General features: G+C 40.0%; 1 protein-coding gene across 1 annotated transcript in view; it reads right to left on the reverse strand.

Moving 5' to 3' along the window:
* The window catches only part of LOC126188983 (DNA-binding protein SMUBP-2-like), a 61351-nt gene that overhangs the window by 13203 nt on the left and 23247 nt on the right, over nt 1-24901 (reverse strand). The window contains exons 6-8 of the mRNA XM_049930775.1: nt 23588-23891; nt 22194-22369; nt 2619-2913 (exon numbers count right to left, since the gene is read on the reverse strand). Of these exons, the coding sequence (XP_049786732.1) occupies nt 2619-2913; nt 22194-22369; nt 23588-23891 (775 nt within the window). The remainder of the gene's footprint in view (nt 1-2618; nt 2914-22193; nt 22370-23587; nt 23892-24901) is intronic.

A 24901-nucleotide genomic window follows, 5' to 3' on the forward strand; every position in this document is an offset into this window, starting at 1 on the left:
GCGACAAAACTGAAAAGCACCATAAAGTTTGCCACTAAAAGTGGTATATTTTCTTCATCTCAGGACAACCAGCATACAACAAAATCATATGTTCAATACAAAGGATGTTTCAAAACGAACTTTACAAATTGATATAAATTAATTCGAAGTACCTACAAAGGTGATTGTAGTGTCAATTTGCAGGGATATACAAATTTTGTCTCGCATAGTTTGATACAACCGAATCACGCCATAAGGAGCACTTGCGGCAGTTGCGTTAAAGATGGCTGTCTTCACTGGACCCGAGTGTGCTAGCTGTGTGTTTTGGTTTGAAGAATTGAAGTCAGCAACAACAGTTCAGCGTAATTTCCATATCAAGCATGCTAAAGGTCCTTCTGGTAGGCCTACAATTTACAAGTGGCATAAATGTTTTGTAGAAATTGGGTGCTCGGTAAGACATGGGAAATCACCAGGTCATCCTAGCACATCTAACGACATCATTGAGCGAGTGAGACAACGTTTTGTCAACAGCCCTATGAAATTGACCCGACGTGCATCTCATGAACTGCAAATCCCACATACATCTGTTTGATGTGTGCTGAGAAACCGTTTGCATTTGAAACCGTACAGATTGACAATTGTACAAGCAATAAAAGACACTGATAAAATTGGTTGCAAGAACTTCTATGCGGATATGTTAAATCGATTACATGAGGATGAACATTTCTTGGACAAAATCATCTTTTCTGATGAGTCGACTTTTCACTTAAGTAGCAAGGTTAACACACATAACTGTAGGATTTGTGGCAGTGAAAATCCGCATCAAACATTGCAACATGTTCATGATAGCCCTAAACTGTAAGTTTGGTGTGCATTGAGCAATAAGAAAGTGTACAGCTCCCTTTTTTTTCCCCCATGAGAGAACCATCAATGGGATAGTGTACCTGGATATGTTACAACAATTTTTGATACCACAAATCAATGAGGATGACCAAGAATGAAATGTTTACCTCATGCAAGATGATGCACCACCCGACTACCTGGCTGATGTCCGGGATTTTCTCAGTGACCGCTTTCCAGGTCAATGGATTGGCCATGCTGCGCCAATTGCATGGCCCCCACATTCCCCAGACCTGACACCACTAAATTTTATTTTTAATGGGGATTCATCAAGGATATCATGTTTGTACCTCCTGTGCCAGCTTCTCTACCTGAACTTAGAGCAAGAATTTGAGCAAGTTACACCTGCAACGCTACAGCAAGTTTGAGAAGAAATTGACTTCTGATGGGATGTGAGCAGGGTAACCAACGGAAGCCACATACAACATCTTTAGCTTAAGGATAAAACAAAATAACACTAAACCCAGCTGTTTATCTTTTTTCAATAAATTTATATGAATTTTTGAAGTCCTTTTTGAAACATCCATTATATAGAAAACACCCAGAATATAGAATACACACATTCACTGTCATCCCACTACACACAAGCATTGTAGGCTTTAGGGCCATGTTATACTGACTATAATTACTAAATTTAGAAAACAACAACCTTAAGCGATTGGACACATTAAACACATATTTATAAACATGAAATTGCTGAAATGAAATTAATGTGAAGTCAGTGGGTATAAATCAATTAAGATGCAATGACGTGAGATGATGCCAGCAAAAACAAGTGAGAATTCTGCCTAGTTTTCACCAACATCATTTCATGTCATTACATCTTCAATGATCTTACTCCACTGAAGCCATATGAAATTCATTTCAGCTACTTTAATTCAGCTCAAAGTTACTTTAATTCAGTTCAAACCCATCCTTTGAAGCAGGGTATGCTACTTTTATTAATGAATTTATTAGTGAATTCACTCCTCAGTGGTGCCATTCCCATACACCCCAAGGTAGAATCTCCAGATGTAGAGTTTAGAAAACATGGATAAAAATATCAGTGGAAATAATAGTTAAAGTCCAACCTGGAGGCAATATCAGACAGCATGTTGGTTAAGGAAACTGCTCACAAAAATCAAACAATCTGGGTTCAAACCCCAGTATGGCACAGATTTTCAATCATAAAATATTCATACGTATAAATAATTCACATCCTTATAAGGTCAAAAATTACAATGTCCATGTAGCTAAGTATTGTGATGTACATGGTGAACTAAAGATTATGCTGTATAAAATGGAGTATCATGATCAATAATGTGTTTTTTACTAGTTACTCTATGATGTTTTATGTTGTTATCTCTGCCCCAAACTGACTGATTTCAACCTGCATGTAAACAATACAAATCTACATATCATGTTTTGTCACTGATAACAGCTGCTGGCTTTGTTATCATCAAGGGTAACACAGCACTACCAGGACATTGTTATTTTTAAACTGTGTCTATACTACAATGTGATACTGAATCTTAAAGTACATGAGTGTTGACAGATTGTAAATTTGTAGGACATATTGCTGTTGTCCTATTTTTTTTTTTTCCTGTTACGATGTATTATATATAGGCACATGCTCAACAATAGCAAAAGTCAAAATACACACATTTCATACACCAATTTAATGCAAACATGGTGTCAGAAAAATTTCCAACAAATGTATACATAGTAGACAAGACATCCACCCACTCTTTGTAACATACCTGTATAAAAATCTGGTGTTAATACTGTCCCATGTTCTCCTATATAGTCAAGAAGGCTCTTAATTGTCTCATCATTACTGACAGTAACAGAATCTCCGACCACACCAAGAAACCTGCGTGCACGACTGACAGCCACATTCAGTCTTCTCTTGTCTGTCAAGAAACCGAGGTTGCCTTCACGATTTGTTCTGACAAGTGATAAAATAACAGCTTCCTTCTCTCTTCCTTGGAATCCATCAACAGTCTTTACTTCAACATGTGACTTCCCAGTCAACAATGATCGCAACAGCTGTACCTACATATCAGAAAATAGCAAACAATAGTAAGAGCAAGGAAGACGGAAAGCTTAGGGTTAACATCTTGTCAACTAGCTGGTCATTAGAGGTGGTGCACAAGCTTGAGGTTGGGGAGGGATAGTACTTGGCCCTGTCTTTCTCAAATGAACCACTGTCTGCCCCAGCACAGTGAAATTTATATCTGAAAACCATTAAGCCATCAGTGTTTTTTGCAATAAGAGTTTAGAGAAGAACTTACATATAATTTTAATTTTTTTTCACAAATATTTACACACAGATATTAACTTTCTTGTGTTCAAAGTACTTATGCACAACATACAGCACATTTGTGCCAGTGGTTTCACTAGTCTTTGAGAATTTCTGAAACACAATTTTGATTACAGTATTTAGCTCCTTGAGCTACTCTGACTCTCTCTCTCTCTTCGATGTTGCTAGAATTTCATATTTCATCATTCTTTCCAGCTATAAGTATTGGTAGATATCACTAGAGTCCCATGTACAGCACATACAGAGGTTGAGGGATCAGAATGGTGTTTTATTTGACCATGTGCTGACGATTTTTCAGTGAAATTTGGGCAGGTGCTTTATCGTTCTGCAATTGCCTTGAATTGTTTCACCAAACCCAAGCGTATTTTTAACAGATTTGTTTTTCCAAATGTCATAGCATTTTTGTTCACTGCTAATAAAGAAAAGCAAGTACATCACAGATAACTTACCAAAATAAAAATTCCACAATATTACATTTGGTGCCACATTTTATTCTAGTCTTAAAGCAAAACTTAATGCAAATTCTTTTCTCCATTTTTTCCATAAGTTAAAAAATCAATGAGATCCCCCCCCCCCCCCCCCCCACCTCTCCTTTCAGAAGTAAGATATCTAAACATTTAATTCTGCAGAGCCATTCATCAGTTGAGAACGAGTGTAATAAAGGGCATATTGAAATAAATGTCATCAGAACATTGACTAACTGCTAAATATGAAACGTGTTTGACAATTTAAAGGGTGAAAAAGATTATTTTGGTCATGTTGCAAATAGGTATGTATGAAACCAGCAATTTTTCTCTCATACAACACTGACACTGAGTATAAAATGAAAGTTCTTGCACTAATTATTACTTGGACTGCAGTAACTCAAACTAGATAATACTTTTTATCATCTATGAGGATAGAAGGCAAGTCATCATTGCAAAGATATGTCAGTGATGATCAGTGTCAATATGCATATATTACTATGTGAACTGAGAATAGCAGTGTCTGTAATCATTCCAACAATAGAGCTGTCAACAGACAGTTGAGTCAGTTCCCACAAATATTAACTGCACAAGTTCATTACTTGGTTACAGAATAATTTTCTATCTAAACATATGCTAGCTGTATTTGACAGTCACAGATGACTTTACAAACTAATGCGAACTGTGAATTACTGAAACAATAATCATGTGGACAAAACATCATCACAGCAGACTATATTGTTGTAATGGTGCTGTAACTTGAATGGGGTGACAGACTGTATCCCCTAGAGAGGGTAAGTAGAGAAATAAGGTGGAAAGGTAGATCAATGGAGGGTGTTTTGGAGGGAAGGATTGCTGACTGTGGGCAGAGAGAGGTAGTAAGCACACAGGACAGGGATGTGGTACTGGTGAGCTCACTCTGGTACATGCAGGGGGATTTGCACATGGTGACAATGATGTGGAGGTGTGGACAGGGAGGGGGAGCTAGAACAGAGAAAGAAAGAGACAGTACAGTAGAGATGAGAGTGGGAGTGGAAAATGAGTGAAGTGAGAGGAGGGGGGAGGGCGGCGGACATGGGGACAGGAGTGGAGTTAGGTGTGGAACAGGGGCCACTACAACTGCAGGACTGAAGGATGTGTTTCCGTCTACAGTGTTTGGAGAGGCTCGTATTGAGGAAAGGGAGGGGGAGGGTTCAGAAAGCATGGTTATGCAGCAGCCACTGAAGTAAAATACACAGTTCTCAACAGCACGCTCTGCCACTGGACAGTCAACACGGCTCCTGACCACAGCTTGCTGATGGCTAGAGCTGTGTAACTGCTGTAGACTGTCATAAGCAAGTGTTGACTACAGTAGTTTTCCTTGTAGCTTTGGTCAGTTAATGTCATACTCACATATACTCACATTACCTGTACACTGTGAGTGTTGCATACCTATGGGCATTACCTCATAACGATTGCTTTCTTTACATATGTGATCCGTATCTTAACTAAATTCCTCTAAAAACCGGAAGTGGTAAAAACTGAGTAAGAAAAACAAAGATGATGTGACTTACCAAACGAAAGTGCTGGCAGGTCGATAGACACACAAACAAACACAAACATACACACAAAATTCAAGCTTTCGCAACCAACGGTTGCTTCATCAGGAAAGAGGGAAGGAGAGGGAAAGACGAAAGGATGTGGGTTTTAAGGGAGAGGGTAAGGAGTCATTCCAATCACGCGAGCGGAAAGACTTACCTTAAGGGGAAAAAAGGACAGGTATACACACGCACACACACACACACACACACACACACACACACACACACACACACACATATCCATCCACACATACACAGACACAAGCAGACATTTGTAAAGGCAAAGAGTTTGGGCAGAGATTCAGTCGAGGCGGAAGTACAGAGGCAAAGATGTTGTTGAAAGACAGGTGAGGTATGAGCGGCAGCAACTTGAAATTAGCGGAGGTTGAGTTTTGGCGGATAACGAGAGGAGAGGATATACTGAAGGGCAAGTTCCCATCTCCGGAGTTCTGACAGGTTGGTGTTAGTGGGAAGTATCCAGATAACCCGGACGGTCTAACACTGTGCCAAGATGTGCTGACCGTGCACCAAGGCACGTTTAGCCACAGGGTGATCCTCATTACCAACAAACACTGTCTGCCTGTGTCCATTCATGCGAATGGACAGTTTGTTGCTGGTCATTCCCACATAGAAAGCTTCACAGTGTAGGCAGGTCAGTTGGTAAATCACGTGGGTGCTTTCACACGTGGCTCTGCCTTTGATCGTGTACACCTTCCGGGTTACAGCACTGGAGTAGGTGGTGGTGGGAGGGTGCATGGGACAGGTTTTACACTGGGGGGTCTTACAAGGGTAGGAGCCAGAGGGTAGGGAAGGTGGTTTGGGGATTTCATAGGGATGAACTAAGAGGTTACGAAGGTTAGGTGGACGGCGGAAAGACACTCTTGGTGGAGTGGGGAGGATTTCATGAAGGATGGATCTCATTTCAGGGCAGGATTTGAGGAAGTCATATCCCTGCTGGAGAGCCACATTCAGAGTCTGATCCAGTCCCGGAAAGTATCCTGTCACAAGTGGGGCACTTTTGTGGTGGTTCTGTGGGAGGTTCTGGGTTTGAGGGGATGAGGAAGTGGTTCTGGTTATTTGCTTCTGTACCAGGTCGGACGGACGAGTGAAGCTGGCCATTGGACAGATGGAGGTCAACGTCAAGGAAAGTGGCATGGGATTTGGAGTAGGACCAGGTGAATCTGATGGAACCGAAAGAGTTGAGGTTGGAGAGGAAATTCTGGACTTCTTCTTCACTGTGAGTCCAGATCATGAAGATGTCATCAATAAATCTGTACCAAACTTTGGGTTTGCAGGCCTGGGTAACCAAGAAGGCTTCCTCTAAGTGACCCATGAATAGGTTGGCATACGAGAGGGCCATCCTGGTACCAATGGCTGTTCCCTTTAATTGTTGGTATGTCTGGCCTTCAAAAGTAAAGAAATTGTGGGTCAGGATGAAGCTGGCTAAGGTAATGAGGAAAGAGGTTTTAGGTAGGATGGCAGGTGATCGGCGTGAAAGGAAGTGCTCCATCGCAGCGAGGCCCTGGACGTCGGAATATTTGTGTATAAGGAAGTGGCATCAATGGTTACAAGGATGGTTTCCGGGGGTAACCGATTGGGTAAGGATTCCAGGCGTTCGAGAAAGTGGTTGGTGTCTTTGATGAAGGATGGGAGACTGCATGTAATGGGTTGAAGGTGTTGATCTACGTAGGCAGAGATATGTTCTGTGGGGGCTTGGTAACCAGCTACAATGGGGCGGCCGGGATGATTGGGTTTGTGAATTTTAGGAAGAAGGTAGAAGGTAGGGGTGCGAGGTGTTGGTGGGGTCAGGAGGTTGATGGAGTCAGGTGAAAGGTTTTGTAGGGGGCCTAAGGTTCTGAGGATTCCTTGTAGCTCTGCCTGGACATCAGGAATGGGATTACCTTGGCAAACTTTGTATGTGGTGTTGTCTGAAAGCTGACGCAGTCCCTCAGCCACATACTCCCGACGATCAAGTACCACGGTCGTGGAACCCTTGTCCGCCGGAAGAATGACGATGGATCGGTCAGCCTTCAGATCACGGATAGCTTGGGCTACAGCAGTGGTGATGTTGGGAGTAGGATTAAGGTTTTTTAAGAAGGATTGAGAGGCAAGGATGGAAGTCAGAAATTCCTGGAAGGTTTGGAGAGGGTGATTTTGAGGAAGAGGAGGTGGGTCCCGCTGTGATGGAGGACGGAACTGTTCCAGGCAGGGTTCAATTTGGATAGTGTCTTGGGGAGTTGGATCATTAGGAGTAGGATTAGGATCATTTTTCTTCGTGGCAAAGTGATATTTCCAGCAGAGAGTACGAGTGTAGGACAGTAAATCTTTGACGAGGGCTGTTTGGTTGAATCTGGGAGTAAGGCTGAAGGTGAGGCCTTTGGATAGGACGGATTGGGAGAGAGGTTTGGAGGAAAGGTTAACCACTGAATTAGGGTGTTGTGGTTCCAGATTGTGTTGATTGGAATTTTGAGGTTTTGGAGGGAGTAGAGCTGGAAGTGGGCGATTGAGTAGATGGGAGAGACTGGGTTTGTGTGCAATGAGAGGAGGTTGAGGTTTGCTGGAAAGGTTGTGGAGGGTGAGTGAGTTGCCTTTCCGGAGGTGGGAAACCAGGATATTGGATAGTTTTTTGAGGTGAAGGGTGGCATGCTGTTCTAATTTGCGGTTGGCCTGTAGGAGGATGCTCTGAACCGCCGGTAGGATGTGGGAGAGAACCTCCCACAGAACCACAAAAGTGCCCCACTTGTGACAGGATACTTTCCGGGACTGGATCAGATTCTGAATGTGGCTCTCCAGCAGGGATATGACTTCCTCAAATCCTGCTCTGAAATGGGATCCATCCTTCATGAAATCCTCCCCACTCCACCAAGAGTGTCTTTCCGCCATCCACCTAACCTTCGTAACGTCTTAGTTCATCCCTATGAAATCTCCGCTAATTTCAAGTAGCTGCCGCTCATACCTCACCTGTCTTTCAACAACATCTTTGCCTCTGTACTTCCGCCTCGACTGACATCTCTGCCCAAACTCTTTGCCTTTACAAATGTCTGCTTGTGTCTCTGTATGTGCGGAGGGATGTGTGTGTGTGTGTGTGTGTGTGTGTGTGTGTGTGTGTGTGTGTGTGTGTGTGCGCGCGCACGCGCGTGAGTGTATACCTGTCCTTTTTTCCCCTTAAGGTAAGTCTTTCCGCTCCCGGGATTGGAATGACTCCTTACCCACTCCCTTAAAACCCACATCCTTTCGTCTTTCCCTCTCCTTCCCTCTTTCCTGATGAAGCAACCGTTGGTTGCGAAAGCTTGAATTTTGTGTGTATGTTTGTGTTTGTTTGTGTGTCTATCGACCTGCCAGCGCTTTTGTTTGGTAAGTCTCATCATCTTTCTTTTTAGATATATTTTTCCCACGTGGAATGTTTCCTTCTATTATATTCATATCATTAATTTGAACCCAACAATTACGTTTGTTATTGTCACTGTTACATTTCGAAGTCTTTTTTGTCGTCTTATTTCGTCCTTCTGTTTTTGCCAGTAGTTTCACTTTGTATTCACCTTCTCCTTTTTATCCTTAATCCACTATACAATTTTATCCCACCGATATATACTCAATAATACGTAATACGTAATAATACGTAACCCACTTCCAAACCATAACCAAAAAAATTTTTTTCGCTTTCAACACTACCGCTGCTATAAAATCCACCGTTTCTAGTTCACAAACAGTTCCTTTCAGCTATTCAACAACCTTTTCAGCTAGTTTTAATAACTTTTACTTTATTTCCATTTCCGTTTTTCTCACATCACCGATCATTTTTAGCCGCTTCCCACAGGTTTTAACGTCATTATTTCTTCATCAAACAATTGTTAGCCTCATTTCCATAATCTGCCACCACCAAACCACTCCTTTTAATACACCCTCACATAGTTTTTTCGAAATTTTCCCGAATTTCTCCACCCTTTAACGTGTTTTGGCAGCAACACAACCACCTAACCTTTATGCACATCGTTGTCTACCTACACAAGTTCACCACAGGATCAACATAGCCCAGCTCTAACCAACACTTTTTCGCCTTTTTTCACACCAGATCTCCATTTGCTTTCTAGTTCACCTTTATCTAGGCCTTTACAAATGTCTGCTTGTGCGAGTGATACCTGTCCTTTTTTTCCCCCTAAGGTAAGTCTTTCCGCTCCCGGGATTGGAATGACTCCTTACCCTCTCCCTTAAAACCCACATCCTTTCGTCTTTCCCTCTCCTTCCCTCTTTCCTGACGAAGCAACCGTTTGTTGCGGAAGCTTGAATTTTGTGTGTATGTTTGTGTGCCTATTGACCTGCCAGCACTAATACACAGTGTCTGTGTATATGCGGATGGATATGTGTGTGTGTGCGCGCGAGTGTATACCTGTCCTTTTTTCCCCCTAAGGCAAGTCTTTCCGCTCCCGGGATTGGAATGACTCCTTACCCTCTCCCTTAAAACCCAAATCCTTTTGTCTTTCCCTCTCCTTCCCTCTTTCCTGACGAGGCAACCGTTGGTTGCGAAAGCTAGAATTTTGTGTGTATGTTTGTGCGTCTATCGACCTGCCAGCGCTTTTGTTTGGTAAGTCTCATCATCTTTCTTTTTAGATATATTTTTCCCACGTGGAATGTTTCCCTCTATTATATTCATATCATAAAAAATAGATGATTAGACATAAAAATGTAAGATTGTCATGCTACGTAAGTGAGGATGAAAAAAGCCTTAGTTCTTTCAAATTGACTGTTAAAAAAAAGTGCTGGTTGAGACCCCTATGACTGGAATTTTTGCTTCTGTGAAAACTTCCAACAGCTTTTTTTTTCCGAAGTGGCCTCTGCTTTTTGTTTGCCTGTATTTAAGCTTTAAAAAAAATGACTGTTCTGTTGAAAAGTAGCAGCATTTTTCCACAGGTGGACTGAATGTGTCTCTGGTTTGAGGTGTTTCTCAACATTATTTATCTCTTCCCACCCACTTAAATGATTACAAAACCTGCAGAATATTAATTTTGACATTTTGTGGGCATTAATAGCCGAGGGACCCATGCTTAACAATGCTACAGACAGAAATGACAAGGCAGTTAGTGTAGAAGCTGAACCAAAAGTAACTATTTTAACATTTGGGAAAGGGTTTTGTACAGTCAAAAAACATGCAGACTTTCTTTTCCAATCATTATAGCATGCAGAGTGGGAGCACTATAGTATATAGTGGCAGGCCATGAGCATAAACAAACTAGTATTTGGCCACCACAGGGGTGAGGAACAGTGCAGGGAAATGAACCCCACATCTCTTTCACAGAGCAGCAGCCTACACCCATCTTCTGCGAAAGCAGAACTGATACTGTCACAAGGATCATCGATCTCTTCTGTTCTTGTAAGTGTCTTAATCAAAATCCATGATGGACCCAGATTTGTTGTTTCACTCATTTCAAAACAAGAAGAGAAAACAACAAGCAATGCACAACAACACAAATCATTCAGGAACGGTTACCACGCAATTGCCTGTTGAGATTGGCACTGTGTAACAGCATAGTTTAGGCAGTGTTGCCAACTCAGCTGATTTTTGGCTGTTCTGGCAGATTTCTTGTATTACTATATTTTAATAAATTAAACACAATTAAATAATTTAATTAACTTAATTCATGCAATTATTAAAATATTAAAGTTTAAAAAAATTTCATTGAGTTAATAATATTTTAGATGGACTTTTAGAATAGATAGCCTAATACACTGTTTAACAACGACTATCCTGATTACTGTTGGCAGCTGCGTGACATCTGACACAGTACAGTTCAGGAACAATAAGAAGGCCAATGTGCAGTGGTCAATTTTCATTCAAAGCTCTGGGCGAATTCATTTGTTTGTTTGGAAGGTAATGATGACAAGTGGTTTTGGCCAGTCGGCAATGATTTTTGTTCTTTCTCAAACGAGTTTACAGAAACTATTTGGTACAAAAAATCATTTTTGTGTTACTTATAGCATCATGTGTCAGGTCCATGATGTTCTGCCCATTATTTTGTTAATTATCATAGTTATTGTGATATTTACTTGGAAGTAGCACACTGCGTGAAATTGAAAACGTTTGCAGTGAAAAATGGGTGTTTCTATGATTTTGAGTTTGGTACAAATTACACAATACATTGCTGCATATGAAATTTAGCTAATGTATAAAATTTTTCTTTAGACTTGGGTGAAGGTATCTGTCACCAATCTCAAGAAAATTGATCTGATGTAGCACACTCATTTGCGATCACGCCACACCAGTGATGAATCCAGAATGAAATATCCACAACATCCCCCGTATTTCATAAACAGTTTATATCAAAATGAGATTTTGGCAAATGATAGCATACAAAAAGGAGGTTATTTTACTATATGGTTATTATGCAAAACTTCATTATCTACCATGGTAATCCTCTAACTACAGACTGACTAAACAATATACATTTATTTTTGTTCTGGGGATGTGCTTTTTTAATAAGTTATTGACCTTTCTTTTCCTCAGTTCCTCATTTAAGAAATCACTGTTTCAGAATTCTCTCGCAATTGTGTCTGCACAACACGTTAGAGAGGTGATACTGTGTATACTCCACTGGGTTTGGCAAAAGAAGCAAATTTTAAAATGGCAACCAGAAAAATGTGTAAAATTTTACTCAAAATTTGTCACTAATGATGTTTCTCTGATAATTACAAGTGGTTGGCAAGCCAACTGAAAATAAATCACTGCAATTTCAATGAAATTCTTTTTAGGCACTAATCACAGCATGGTGACAGACCTTTTGAAGGTCACCATTGAAGTGCGGGTGTGGAGGGGCTCCACTTAACATTTACAAAGATGTTTAGAGCAGCACTTCCCCTCCAGTGCTCAGCATTTCCCCTACAGCACTTTCCCACAACCACCATTGCTACCGCTCTCCTCATGCATGCCCTGCTGACTGCACATCTACTGGCTGCGGCGTTTTGCCCGGACTTATAACAGACTGCAGCAGGGCCTCAGTGGGTTGCTTGAATACAGTCTGCAGTGCTATTACAGCCATTTTATTATCAACAGTACACAGGCAGCAACCTTTAACTATCTCTGGGCATTTATTAACTCCTTTCATTTTGAATAAGAGTCAGTTTCCTTAGACATGTGTACATTTTGTTAAAAAGTGCCAAAGAAACATAATTATGCAACAATTTAGAGAAGAATGATTAAAAGATGTAAATCTGAAAGACTAGATACAGAAGGTACCAACAGTAAAACAAAGATGCAAAGTCATTTCTGCCAAAGCCTTCTCAACTGCAAGTATTTGGGACTGGGAGACTATTCTAAATCCATCAAGCATGTGAAAGAAGCTAAAACATTTTCTTGTGCTACAAAGCCTAAATAGAATCTTCAGCCAAAAGTTCTATCAGTCACAACAGCTAGAGCCGAGGCAAAAATGACATTATTTGTGAGTAAGTATTGTGCTATACACTGTGCTGATCATCTCAGCAAGCTGAACAAACGATGTTTCCAAACAAGTTATCTGAAAATAACATTGCACAAAATGCAGTGATGTTATAAAAATGTAATATATCCACAATTTAATGTTTCGTTGTAAAATTACATTGGGGATAGTTCGTACAGTGTACTTGTTGTTGATGGCACCGACATAATTATTACGAAACAGCTGAGTGTTTGTTCTTTGGGCTTCTCAGGAAACAAAGAGTGTGTAGTTTCAACTCATTTGAAACTGTTGGGATAGACTCCATGATGCAAAAGCAATTGTTGAAGGAATGAAAGCTACGTTAGCTGACTTTGAGCTGAATTTGCAGCAAATACATGGTATAAGCACAGATAATGCATCTTTTACAGTTGGCAAAGACAATGGAGTTTATGCTCTCCTTAAACAAGAAGTTTCACACCTAATCCTCATACCATGTATCTGTTACTCCAACCAGTTGGCCTTTCCTCATTCTTGTAAAGAAGAATTCAACCAATTGCAATTCATCTTTTCAGAAACATATGCCGCTCCTCGACAAGGTGAAAGTCCTACAATCATCTGTATAATACTCTTTATGATGAAGATCTTTTGAGGGTACAACAAATCACCAGAACATGGTGGATCTCAATTGAGCCCATCTGTGAACACATATTTAATCAGTGGGGGGGGGGGGGGGGGTGTACTTCAGGGAGGCATCAGTGAATGAAAAGAGCTATACCACTCAGACACTATACAAAATGCATAAAGACGATAATAACAAATTGCTTTTCATATTTCTATGACCAATTCTGCAACAGTGCAATGTAATTAATACAATGCTAATCTGGATCTGTTGACCCCCTACAAGCTGCTGCAACATATCACTATTTTAATCAAAATCTGTACAAATGGGAATCATAAAAGGGTCTCAAGAGGATATGATGTTTGCAAATGTTAAGAATTTTCTTCATCTCAGGCCACATTTGGATTCCACTTTTGAAAAGCAAGTAGGAATTTTGCATACCAGAATGACTGTGGATACTGAAATGGGAATCAGAAAGTTTGCAGTAACTTTATTGTACAATTTGTCCATAAGCTCCAATCCTCTCTCCTGTAGAATGCTGAAGTGCTGCACAAGGTATCATCTACAGTACCAGAAAACTGTTTAAGAAGAGTAAAGGACAATCTCACATCATCAGCTTTGAAATTATTTATCATACCAGCCATCCTTCTGATGCAAAACTGTCCTGGCAGAAAATCAACTTTTGGAATGGAAGAATGTGACAGACATGATTGGATTTTAGTCAGAAGTATCAAAATATGAGATGCAAGTGAACAGAAGTCTTTTAGTGAACTCTGCAATTTGGCTATGATACTTCTAGTGCTGCCTTGGTAAAATGCAATAGTTCAATAGTTGAGAGATGTTTTAGTGAAATGAATATTGCTAGAAGTTTGTATAGGAACAGGATAGGGAACATCAAGATAAATCTATCTTGACAATTCGTGCTGGCCTTTGGCATCTCTGAATACATAAAGAAAGCATTTTCCTAAAACAAGTATTTTTTTCTGGCTGTTTTCTAGCAGATTCTGAAAGTTGATTAGCCGAAATACATGTGACAGAGTAGGCCTGACCTGTAGTGTTATTCGATGCAAAACATCTGCTACCTAATTTGTTGCATTAAATGTCCATATAATAACAACTTTTCAACTTTAGCTAACAAACTAATGTATGTGCTTTTTGTTATAAAATGCTAGGCCCCACCAAAGAGTATAAATATCTGTGGAGTGAGCATTCAGATGCATAGAATGAGAATTCCGTCCGCAACATCTGCCACAGCTCAAGTTACACAATTTTGGGACTGTGCGTTTTAGCCTGTATAGTGGTTAGCATATTTTAGGAGTTATTACTTTGGTGCCACAGATGTATCACCTTTCGAAGGACTGAGAAACTTTGTATACACATTTTATAGACATCTTAACAATTCGATACCAGGGACTGATGTTTGCTTAAATAAGTTAAGAGCACAGTATCTTAGCTCAGATATCACTTTATTTATGGTTTTTTGGTAATGGAATAAGAAGTGACAGCTAACAATATTTTTTACAGTTTCTATTGCACCGATTCATATAGTCAAACGTTTTCTAATTAATTATGTTATTATGACACTGTACAGGACACTATCTCATTGAGAGATACTTAGATATACACAAGGATTTGAAAATCTGCATTAATTGGAGGAAATTATTTGGAGTGTCATGTATAAATTATATCTGCATATAAATATACTAATCTGTATACACTGACTGGCAGTTTACTCAAACACACTTGCAAATTTACCTAACACTTGTGTCATAAACACATGGCCATAAAATCACAGAAATTATCTCTACAATACAAGACTTTATACTACAGTCTCTTGATATTTCTCAACATATAAAGTGCCTCATATCAATATGACATTTACAATTATACATTTGTTGTACATATCTATGAAAAACTTGTCCTGCTTTCACATACTTCTCTTTACATTCATAGTAATGACAATACTGCACCATAGCTGTTACTAGAACTCGAATGTGCAGAAACATATATAAAAAGGGCAAATACATGTAATATTCAAGTTTTGCTATTATTGCAAACTGTAGACAAGCAGTGTTGTCCCAAAATCACATGACTAGGCCAGTTTGATGTTGAGAACATGCACAGCAAGCTATGCTCCTCCCATAGATATGTATACTCTATGGGTCCCAGGGCTCCGTAAAATGTTGCACTATGCAGCATGCATCTTAGATAGATCATTCAACCATCCACAACTGGCCTAATGTATTAATAAGCCATTGCATTCATGGACTTTTTATTTCGCAAAGAGGTTCTTAAGCACATTATCTTTCCAAACTGGGCTTTGCCAGATTATGTATATTATCAATAACTAAAAATTAGTTACTTTTTTTATTTATATGCAGAAAATAAAGCTACTTCAAACTACCTCTGATAAAATAGTTCATCTGGACATAATTCGCTATAAAATAGCATCTATTATATAATTTCACTTTTTCACATTTTGAGACAGAATTTCCATCTATTTCACATTTATCACAAAATGCAAATTTTTCTGGTCTCCAGTCATTGTACACTGAATAGAAAGAGCACGTGAAGAAGATGTAACATGCAAAGGAAGTTGAAGAGCTCCTCAGAGTGCTTCTCACTGACAGGAGCAATTGACTGAGTGGCAATTTGGACTTATGCTTGATTGATCATCTACACAAATCAGAATATAGCCGAGAAAACTCTTGCAAAAGACCTTTTACAAAGTTTTCTGCAAAGAGGGCAATGACACAGTCGACTAAATCCAAACCAGTGACTGGCAAACAATTAGCAGACAATTAGCCCCAAGCTCATAGGGTCTAGAAGACAGCTACTTCTCCTCTGTGCGTCCGATGAAGGGACAGGAACTGGAATGAGAACTGTCAGAAGCTGATGGACTGCACCAATTTAGTGTCAAGTCTGTTGATAATGAATTTGCACCCAAAATAAAAGTAGACAAATGGCATTAACTACAAGGCCATTAGAAACCTCGCAGCAAGCTTAGTTGTCCCAGTTCCAGTCAATAAGTTGTGCAGAACTAAGAAAGTACCTGTAGACAATCCTTCCTGTCAGAGGATGATGAGAAGACAAGTCCACAAAGAGCTTACATTCACTGGTTTCCAGGAAGCAGATCTGAAGCTGCATAACTGGATAAACAAGAAGAAGAAGCTGCTATCTATACCAGCCAGAAAGACAATGAGAATAGAAAACTACCACAATATTCAAGGTGAGAAAGATCCTGGACTTTTCAATATTGTTAGAGCCCCTGGCAGCAATTTCAACCTGAGACTGCAATTCCAAGAACTGTGGCAAAGTATAGCTAGTATAGCACACAGGCTAGAACTCTCATTACACCCGTACAAAGAGGAATGATGACTTTCAAAATGTGGCAGCTGTAATATCCGATAGATATTCCACTGATAAGATTAAGACAATGATGAAATAAAAGATTTTGTCTACTGTTGAAAGCATCAATATGCATGAAAAAGTACAATAATCCAGATCTTTTCCAAATGTTTTTAATTAAGTGTGTCAATAAAAATGATGAATGACCTGCAATGCATGCAGCATCAATTGGAGCATACACAAAAAATATGGCACGGTTACATTAAGGTCACATATTACGTTACACTGTATCAAACAATGGAAAATCCAGGATGGAATGTAACAACATTATAAAAAGGATACCATATTTACTCAAATCTAAGCCACACTTTTTTTCCGGTGTTTGTAATCCAAAAAACCGCCTGCGGCTTAGAATCTAGTGCAAAGCAAGCGGAAGTTCTGAAAAATGTTGGTAGGTGCTGCCACAACTAACTTCTGCCGGCGAATATATGTAGCGCTACACAGTCATGCTTTGTAGGCACAAAGATAAATACTGGCGCCAAAACCGCTGCGTCAGTAAATAAATTTAAAAAAGAAAGGTGGAAGACGGGCTTTTTTTCTCCGCCCCGAGTTTCGACCACTGCATTCTCATACATTATCCAACGAAGTAAATACAAATTCCGTATTGTTCATCTTCGAATGTAGCAGAATTTCAATGTACTACGAAAATCCGACTGGCAAGACTGTTTTGGATGTTTATCAATATGGCCAACTCTGCGTTCTCAATTTTTTCCTACGTGTGAGAAGAGATGGTTGCTAATAGGAACCTGATGAAATGTGAATCACATACAGTATTCTCTTCAGCATAAGAATAATACGAATATAAACATTTTGCCATGTATTCTTTCGTGTTTGCTGCTATCTCATTTAAATCCTGTCAATAAACTACGAAACTAGAGTGACACAACAGCAAACACGGAAGAATATACATATTGTGTCATGTTTATATTCATATTATTCTTATGCCTAATAGTGATACAGTCAGAAATGAAGCACGGCAACTGACTAGATTTTTAAATCTAATATGACTAATTTCTGTGCAGAATTTGATGTACTAAAGAAGTGGCTGCAAAGATTTTGAAATGGAGAAAAATTTTCACCTAACTCTCGTTCAGAACATGTTCTATCATACGCAGTCTATTATTTGGTTCTTGTTGATCATTATCAAAGAAAGCAGTAGTGTAAGTAACAACAAATAGCATTCTCTTGCCATTGTTTCGCTAATGAGATGATTCCTCTCTTTTATTTATTGTAAGTGGCGGTAGCGCGCACAAAAGCAAGCCATGCCGCGAGCAGCGACAGGCTGTAAATACACACTATCAGAATGCAACAAACAATGCATGACACAGTAAAGTAATGCATTTTCAGCTTAGAGTGACATAAACACCTATAACAAAGAAAATGGCACTTATCAGATCAAAGCAAAATAAGCAATTGATTCAAACCAGACGAAGCGCGTGAAAAAGAAAGGGTACCCGTATAAATACGGACAGAGCATCTGACACATAGCAATGGCTACCCGGTAAAGCTTAACTGCTAAGCTTATGACTCGAACCAAACTACTGTAGGTGTATCGTCATTCATTCAACCTAAATTGTGTCTCATATTACAATGGACCAACTTTGTTTCGATTTGGAGGTGCAGCCTAAAACTTTTCTCTCCCCTTGAATTTCGAGTCTCTAATTTCAGGTGCGGCTTAGATTCGGGAAATTTTTTTTCCTTTATTTCAAGTCTCATTTTTCAGGTCCGGCTTAGATTTGAGTGCAGCTTAGATTCGAGTAAATACGGTAGTTGCTACTCACCATATAGCAGAGATGCTGAGTCACAGATAGGCACAACAAAAGGATTGTCACAAAATAAGCTTTCAGCCAACATGGCCTTTGTCAAAAATAGATGACCAATAGACAGACACACACACACACACACACACACACACACACACACGACTTCAATCTCTGGCAGCTGAAGCCACATTGCGAGCAGCAGCAGCAGCAGTGCACGATAGGAGAAGCACCCCTGGGCGGGGGTAAGGAGGAGGCTGGGGCGGGGAGGAGGAGGGATAGCAGGATAGGGTTGGGGGATGGTGAAGTGCTGTTGGGGAGTGTGCAAGGATGAGGTGGAGAAAGGGTAGGGCAGCTAGGTGCAATTGTGAGGTTAGGTGGAGGACAGGAGAGAGGTGGGAGGAGGGGAGGTAGCAGTGAGGTAGGGGAGAGTTAGGGTGGCAGCAGTGACTCAGGGGTGAGCAGAGAGATGGACTCCAGGGAGAGGTTCCCTGCCCAGCTCATCACTATTGATGCTGCCTCCCATTACACTAACATCCCTAATGCCCATGGCCTTACCACTATTGAACACTACCTTTCACAATGCCCAATAGATTCCAAACCAACAACCTCCTGCCTTGTTGCCATGACCAATTATATCCTCACGCACAATTACTTCCCCTTTGAAGGCATTACCTACAAACAAATCAGCAGTATGGCTATGGGCACCTGCATGGCACCATCCTATGCCAACCTGTTCATGGGCCATTTAGAGGAATCCTTCCTTAACACCCAGAATCCTAAACCCCTCACCTGGTTCAAATTCATTGATAACATCTTTATGATCTGGATTGAGGGTGAGCACACCCTATCTTCATTCTACATTCCTCCAGAATCTCAACAGCTTCTTCCCCATTTGCTTCACTTGTTCCTACTCAACCCGACCAGCCACCTTCCTAGATGTTGACCTCCACCTCAAAGATGGCTACATCAGTACCTCTGTCCATATCAAACTTACTAATCAACAGCAATACCTCAACATCAACAGCTGCTAACTGTTCCATACCAAGAAGTCCCTGCCATACAGCCTAGCCACCCGTGGTCGTTGCATCTGCAGTGACGAGTGGCCCTCTTGAAATATACTGAGGGTCTCACTGAGGTCTTCACAGACTGTAATTATCCTCCCAACCTTGTACAAAAACAAATCTCCCGTGTCTTATCTTTCTAGCCTCCCACCACCTCCCAAAGTCTCACAGCCCAGCCACAGAGGAGCATTCCCCTTGAAACTCAGTACCACCCAGTACTGGAAAAACTGAATTACATTCTCTGCCAGGACTTCGACTACCTCTCGCCATGCCCTGAAATGATAAATGTCCTGCCCACTATCATTCCCACCCCTCCCACAGTGGTGTTCTGCTGTCCATCTAACCTACACAATATACTAATATATCCCTACACAAACCCTGCTCCTAACCCCTCACCTCATGGCTCACATCTCTGTAATAGACTTAGATACAAGATCTGTCCCATACAACCTCCCAATACCACCTACTCCAGTCCGGTCACCTATACCATCAAATGCAGGGCTACCTGTGAAACCAGCCATGTGATATACAAGCTAAGATGCCGTCACGGTGCTGTATTCTATGTGGGTATGACAACCAACAATCTGTCTGTCCGCATGAATGGCCACCAACAAACAGTGGCCAAGAAACAACTGGACCAGCCTGTTACTGAGCACGCCGCCCAACACGACATTCTTCATTTCAATGACTGTTTCACAGCCTGTGCCATCTGGATCCTTTCCACCAACACCAGCTTTTCTGAATTGTGCAGGTGGGAACACTACCTGCAATATATCCTACATTCCCATAACCCTCCTAGCCTCTAACTTTGTTAGACATTTTCCTCACCTTTCCAGCCTCTTCCCTGTTTCCATTCCAGCACTACACAGCCCTCTATTCCACCAACGCACCCAGTCTTTTTATTTCTCTCCTTTCCTGCAACCTGTCCCCCCCCCCTCCTCCCTGCCCTCCGTCTAAGCACTTAGCTGCCCTATCCTCTCGCCACCTCGTCCCTGCACACTCCCCAGCAGTACTTCACCATCAACCACCCATACCCTGCTACTCCTCCCCCTCCCCCTCCCCGCCCCAGCCTCCTCCTTACGCACACCCAGTTGCCTCTGCCATCATGCACTGCTGCTGCTACTCACAGTGTGGCTTCAGCTGCTGTGACTGAAGTCGTGTGTGTGTGTGTGTGTGTGTGTGTGTGTGTGTGTGTGTGTGTGTGTGTGTCTGTCATCTATTTTTGACAAAGGCCTTGTTGGTCGAAGTTTATTTTGTGACAGTCCTTTTGTTGTGCCTATCCGCTATATGGTGAGTAGCAACTACCCCTTTCATGATGTTACTATACCATATCAATATTTCAGAAATATCGATATTTCATGGATAGAATATTGATATTTATTCACTGTAAATACACAACAATATCTGTAGATTTTTCCAATATACTGGTTTTTCATACTTCTATTATTAATGTATTTTTACTGATATGTGATACAAGCAATTGCTGTTTTTCACACATCTTGTTAAATAAACTTAACAAATGAAGAGTCGTTAAACACTTGTAGTATCTTATTGATATACGACATTTAATAAAGAAGAGTAGGCATGTTATTAGATTTACTCACTCACTCGGTAAATGCCAGTGACATATGAGACAAAAGCAAAACAATGAAAGTGTTGTCAAAGGAGAAACTCTGAAAATGGCACTGGACACAAGAAGACATTGAAATTATTCATATTGAGGGTAGACACTTTTTACAAAACATACTTCCTCTGCACCAGACCTATCCCGAGCAGCAATTGCTTCAACCACACCCTGCATTCCGTTTACAATCAACTAAGTTAAAATGTATGCACTATGCTTAGTTTGTAAATCACTTTATTGCTGGAGTCCTTACTGCTGAACTGGCAGGAATTGGAAGACTCCAGGTTGCCAACACTTTGTGTCCGGCCACTGCCATCAACAACAACAACAACAACAACAACAACAATAGCATTACACAACCGAACCCTTGTACCCTTCACAACATTTCATACTACGCCTCAGGAATAATTACCCACATGTTAGGAATTACTGCTTTAGTATTATAGTGTTTAGCAATATTGGGATACTAATTTCCATATTTGCAATCAAACTCACTTAGCATAACTTCACATTGTGTCCACAGGGGAAACAAAGGATAAATTACACACAGAGGAATTTCCTGCAGCATATAACAGGGACATTTAATGCAAGTTAGGTATGTTCCTTAAAATACAAGACATAACATAATGAAGCTCTTTATAATGTGATATTGTATCTTGTGCTTTTGTCTTGAATCAAGATGTATTCAGCTTTCTGCAGTTTCCCCAAAATATGCAGTTGCGTAAAATGTTCGAAAGCATTATTTTACATTATGTTATTTGACACTATCTGAATATAAATTAAAATGTGCACTCCATTATTTAGTCTAAGTTCAGTACTGAGAATGTTAATAACTCAACAATCTTAATTGCAACCCTCCTCTACAAATTATATTTCACTGCTATTGTTCAAACTTGTATTGCAAGTAACTACACGACATGAGTTGTGTAGATTCAAGATGCACTCAATCTGAATGGCTGCACAAGGATTTGACCCAATCCACCCAAACACGAGTCCGGTATGCCTTCTTCCTCAATGGAGGCAGAAGTGGGTGTCTAATAGTCATGATCCACTCAAAATCAGTATAAACAGTAAGTTCAAAGTTTACCTGATTGCTATAGGGTGTTATGACAGCAATTCCTTCATTTGGAACATTTGCCTCTAAAAGGCGGTGCACCAGAGCAGCAACAATATTGGCCTCTTCCTCATTCGAATACGATCCCTCATCATCAACAGATTCTTCATAGTCCATGCCTGCTGTGTCAATGAATAGCATTGGAGTGCCTGCCCATGAGAGGAGGAAGTTACTGGGAGTTTATTAACACAAAAGAAGAGGACAAAATACAGTGAATTATGCTAATAGTATAAATTAATGTACAAAATCTCCAGACAATAATATTTCCACAACACCTATCACAAGTAAACAATTTACAATATGTTCGTCTGTAGGACCTTTTATCCTTGATATACAATGTAAGACATTCAGTCATATCCATTACTTTCCCACAAACTGACTTCCTCCTTATTTATAAAACATTTGTTGTACTAACTTGTGCTCACAGCTGCAAAACTTAATTCGTATTGACTTAAGTTAGGATTTCTTTGCAAAGGTCTTACACTGTGCCACCTTTAAATGGAATTAAGGATCAGCAAAGAAAAGTTATAAGCTCATAATGAAAATTATAAATATCTAGTGTTGTCAGCTGGAGAGTGACCATGAATTGAATGTAAAGAAAGCTTCAAATATCACATTTTTATTGCACTGATCACATGTAGGTACTGTGGATTACTAGTTTCAGTAGGGCTAAGCTGCCTTCTTCAGATCCTCAGAGCACAGATATGAAAACATGCTGTGAAATAAACTGTATGTTTGTTTTTGTACTACCATAATGGGCTCATAATGAAAAGAAAGTGAAACATTAAAAAATATAACTGCATCCTCATGGCAACATAGGGTCACACAGGTGTATCCCATCACAAAGTGCCACATATGTCCGTGTTAAATGCTGGCTATACACGCAGTTTATTGCACAGCATGATTTCATAACCCATCCACTGAGGATCTGAAGATGGCAACTTAGTCATACCGAAACTAGTAATCAAGTGTACCTACGTGTGATAAAGGCAATAAAAACTTCATATCTGAAGCTTTCTTTACATATGAAAATATTGTAAAATACTGACAATTAAATACCTGTAATATTTTGGGATAGCAAAAACATATGAAAGAGATGTATATGTTTTCTGCAATTACAAGAATTTTCTGAAGAAAGAAGATATACCCAGACATTTCAGCAACTATCATTCTCTCTCTCTCTCTCTCTCTCTCTCTCTCTCTCTCTCTCTCTCTCTCGAAATATTTCACTGATCTTTTTACTGATTTTGGAGATGGAAGTTTCTCTACAGAGTACAGAGTATTTCGAACAGAAAAGTATCAAGTCAAAATCATTTAAAAAGTGCAAAATGGAAGCATTTACATCCTGTTATTCAATAAATATTTACCTGTTTCATCATTTTCTGTGACACAAGGTAAGTCTTTCATAAGATGTTTAGCTACAGATGCATCAGCTGTGAGCTGACCATTATAAATTTTCTCCGATACCCATTTCATAATTGTCTCATTCATACGGAACTGGTGCGTTAGCATGTGATAAGGCCATTTCTTTACTGCCCGCTCCATGAGGCTAACTGACAATATATTTGTACTCTCTGGATTTAGAACTGTAGGTGGCAGCTGCATATGGTCACCTGCCATTATTACTTTGCTTGCTCGGGGTAATGCAATCCAACAGGCAGCCTCCATTCCCTTAAAGTTAATGAAGTTTCAAAACAGATAAGCAGAACAGATAGATTTTCATCTGCACATGTCATCATATACAAACACATACAGTCACAAATAGCATGTTGTCTGTGTATTGGATCTGCTAGCAGATCAGTATCCTATTCGCAATTCCAAACACAAAGTGCTGGCGTCAGTTGCAAAACATAACACAGTGCTTAACCTAAAATCAGTCCTACCTGCATGAAAATAAAATACTTTGCAAACATTGTTTTACAACTCAAGCAAAGAATCTTGATTTGAATTTAAACAGTGAAATGACTGAGATCTGGAAAAACAGCAAAAACAAAAAACATACTTTGAGTACAATTACACTTTCACTTTACTGATACTGGTCTCACACTTTTTACTTGTCCTCTCTGTGATCAGTGGAAATTGGCTGACAACATGCCACTCCAAAATGTTTACCTTCACTGCCAACCTTAGCTATGTGACAGCATCGTGTGAATATAATGTGGATCTGTGTGCGTTGTTGTGCTAAATCAGTGTTAGTATTATTTACAAAAATTAGTGAAGAGGCTGTTCCTGGCCCATCTGACCCTCGTTAACTTTTTCTTACTTTTGCAACAAATTAATCCATTACACGTTCATTTCTTTTATAAGTTATAAGCCGTCTGCTCCGAGAGAAGGATGCGGGTCTTGCCACAGTAACCAATGTGCCACAAGTTGATCACAAGCTTTCACTCCATGCATTCTCCACTCAGGAGACAAATGAAAGTATGTGATCAATAAATGTTTTTCTGTATTTATTTGTATCAAGAGTTTATGTTGGACTGAAACACCATAAATGATTATAAGGATGTTTGAGAAAGAAGAGGAGCATCTTGTTACTAGCTGGGAAGCAGTAACAACTGTGGTCAAATTGACATAAAAACAAACTCCATGATAAAATTGCATATATCTCTAACAAAGCTCTTCATTAAAGGATGCCTTTGATGGGATAAATGAGTTATTTAAAATTACTGAAGATTAGACAA

Source organism: Schistocerca cancellata, chromosome 5 (genome assembly GCF_023864275.1).
Source record: "Schistocerca cancellata isolate TAMUIC-IGC-003103 chromosome 5, iqSchCanc2.1, whole genome shotgun sequence".
NCBI classification, from domain to species: Eukaryota; Metazoa; Arthropoda; class Insecta; order Orthoptera; family Acrididae; genus Schistocerca; species Schistocerca cancellata.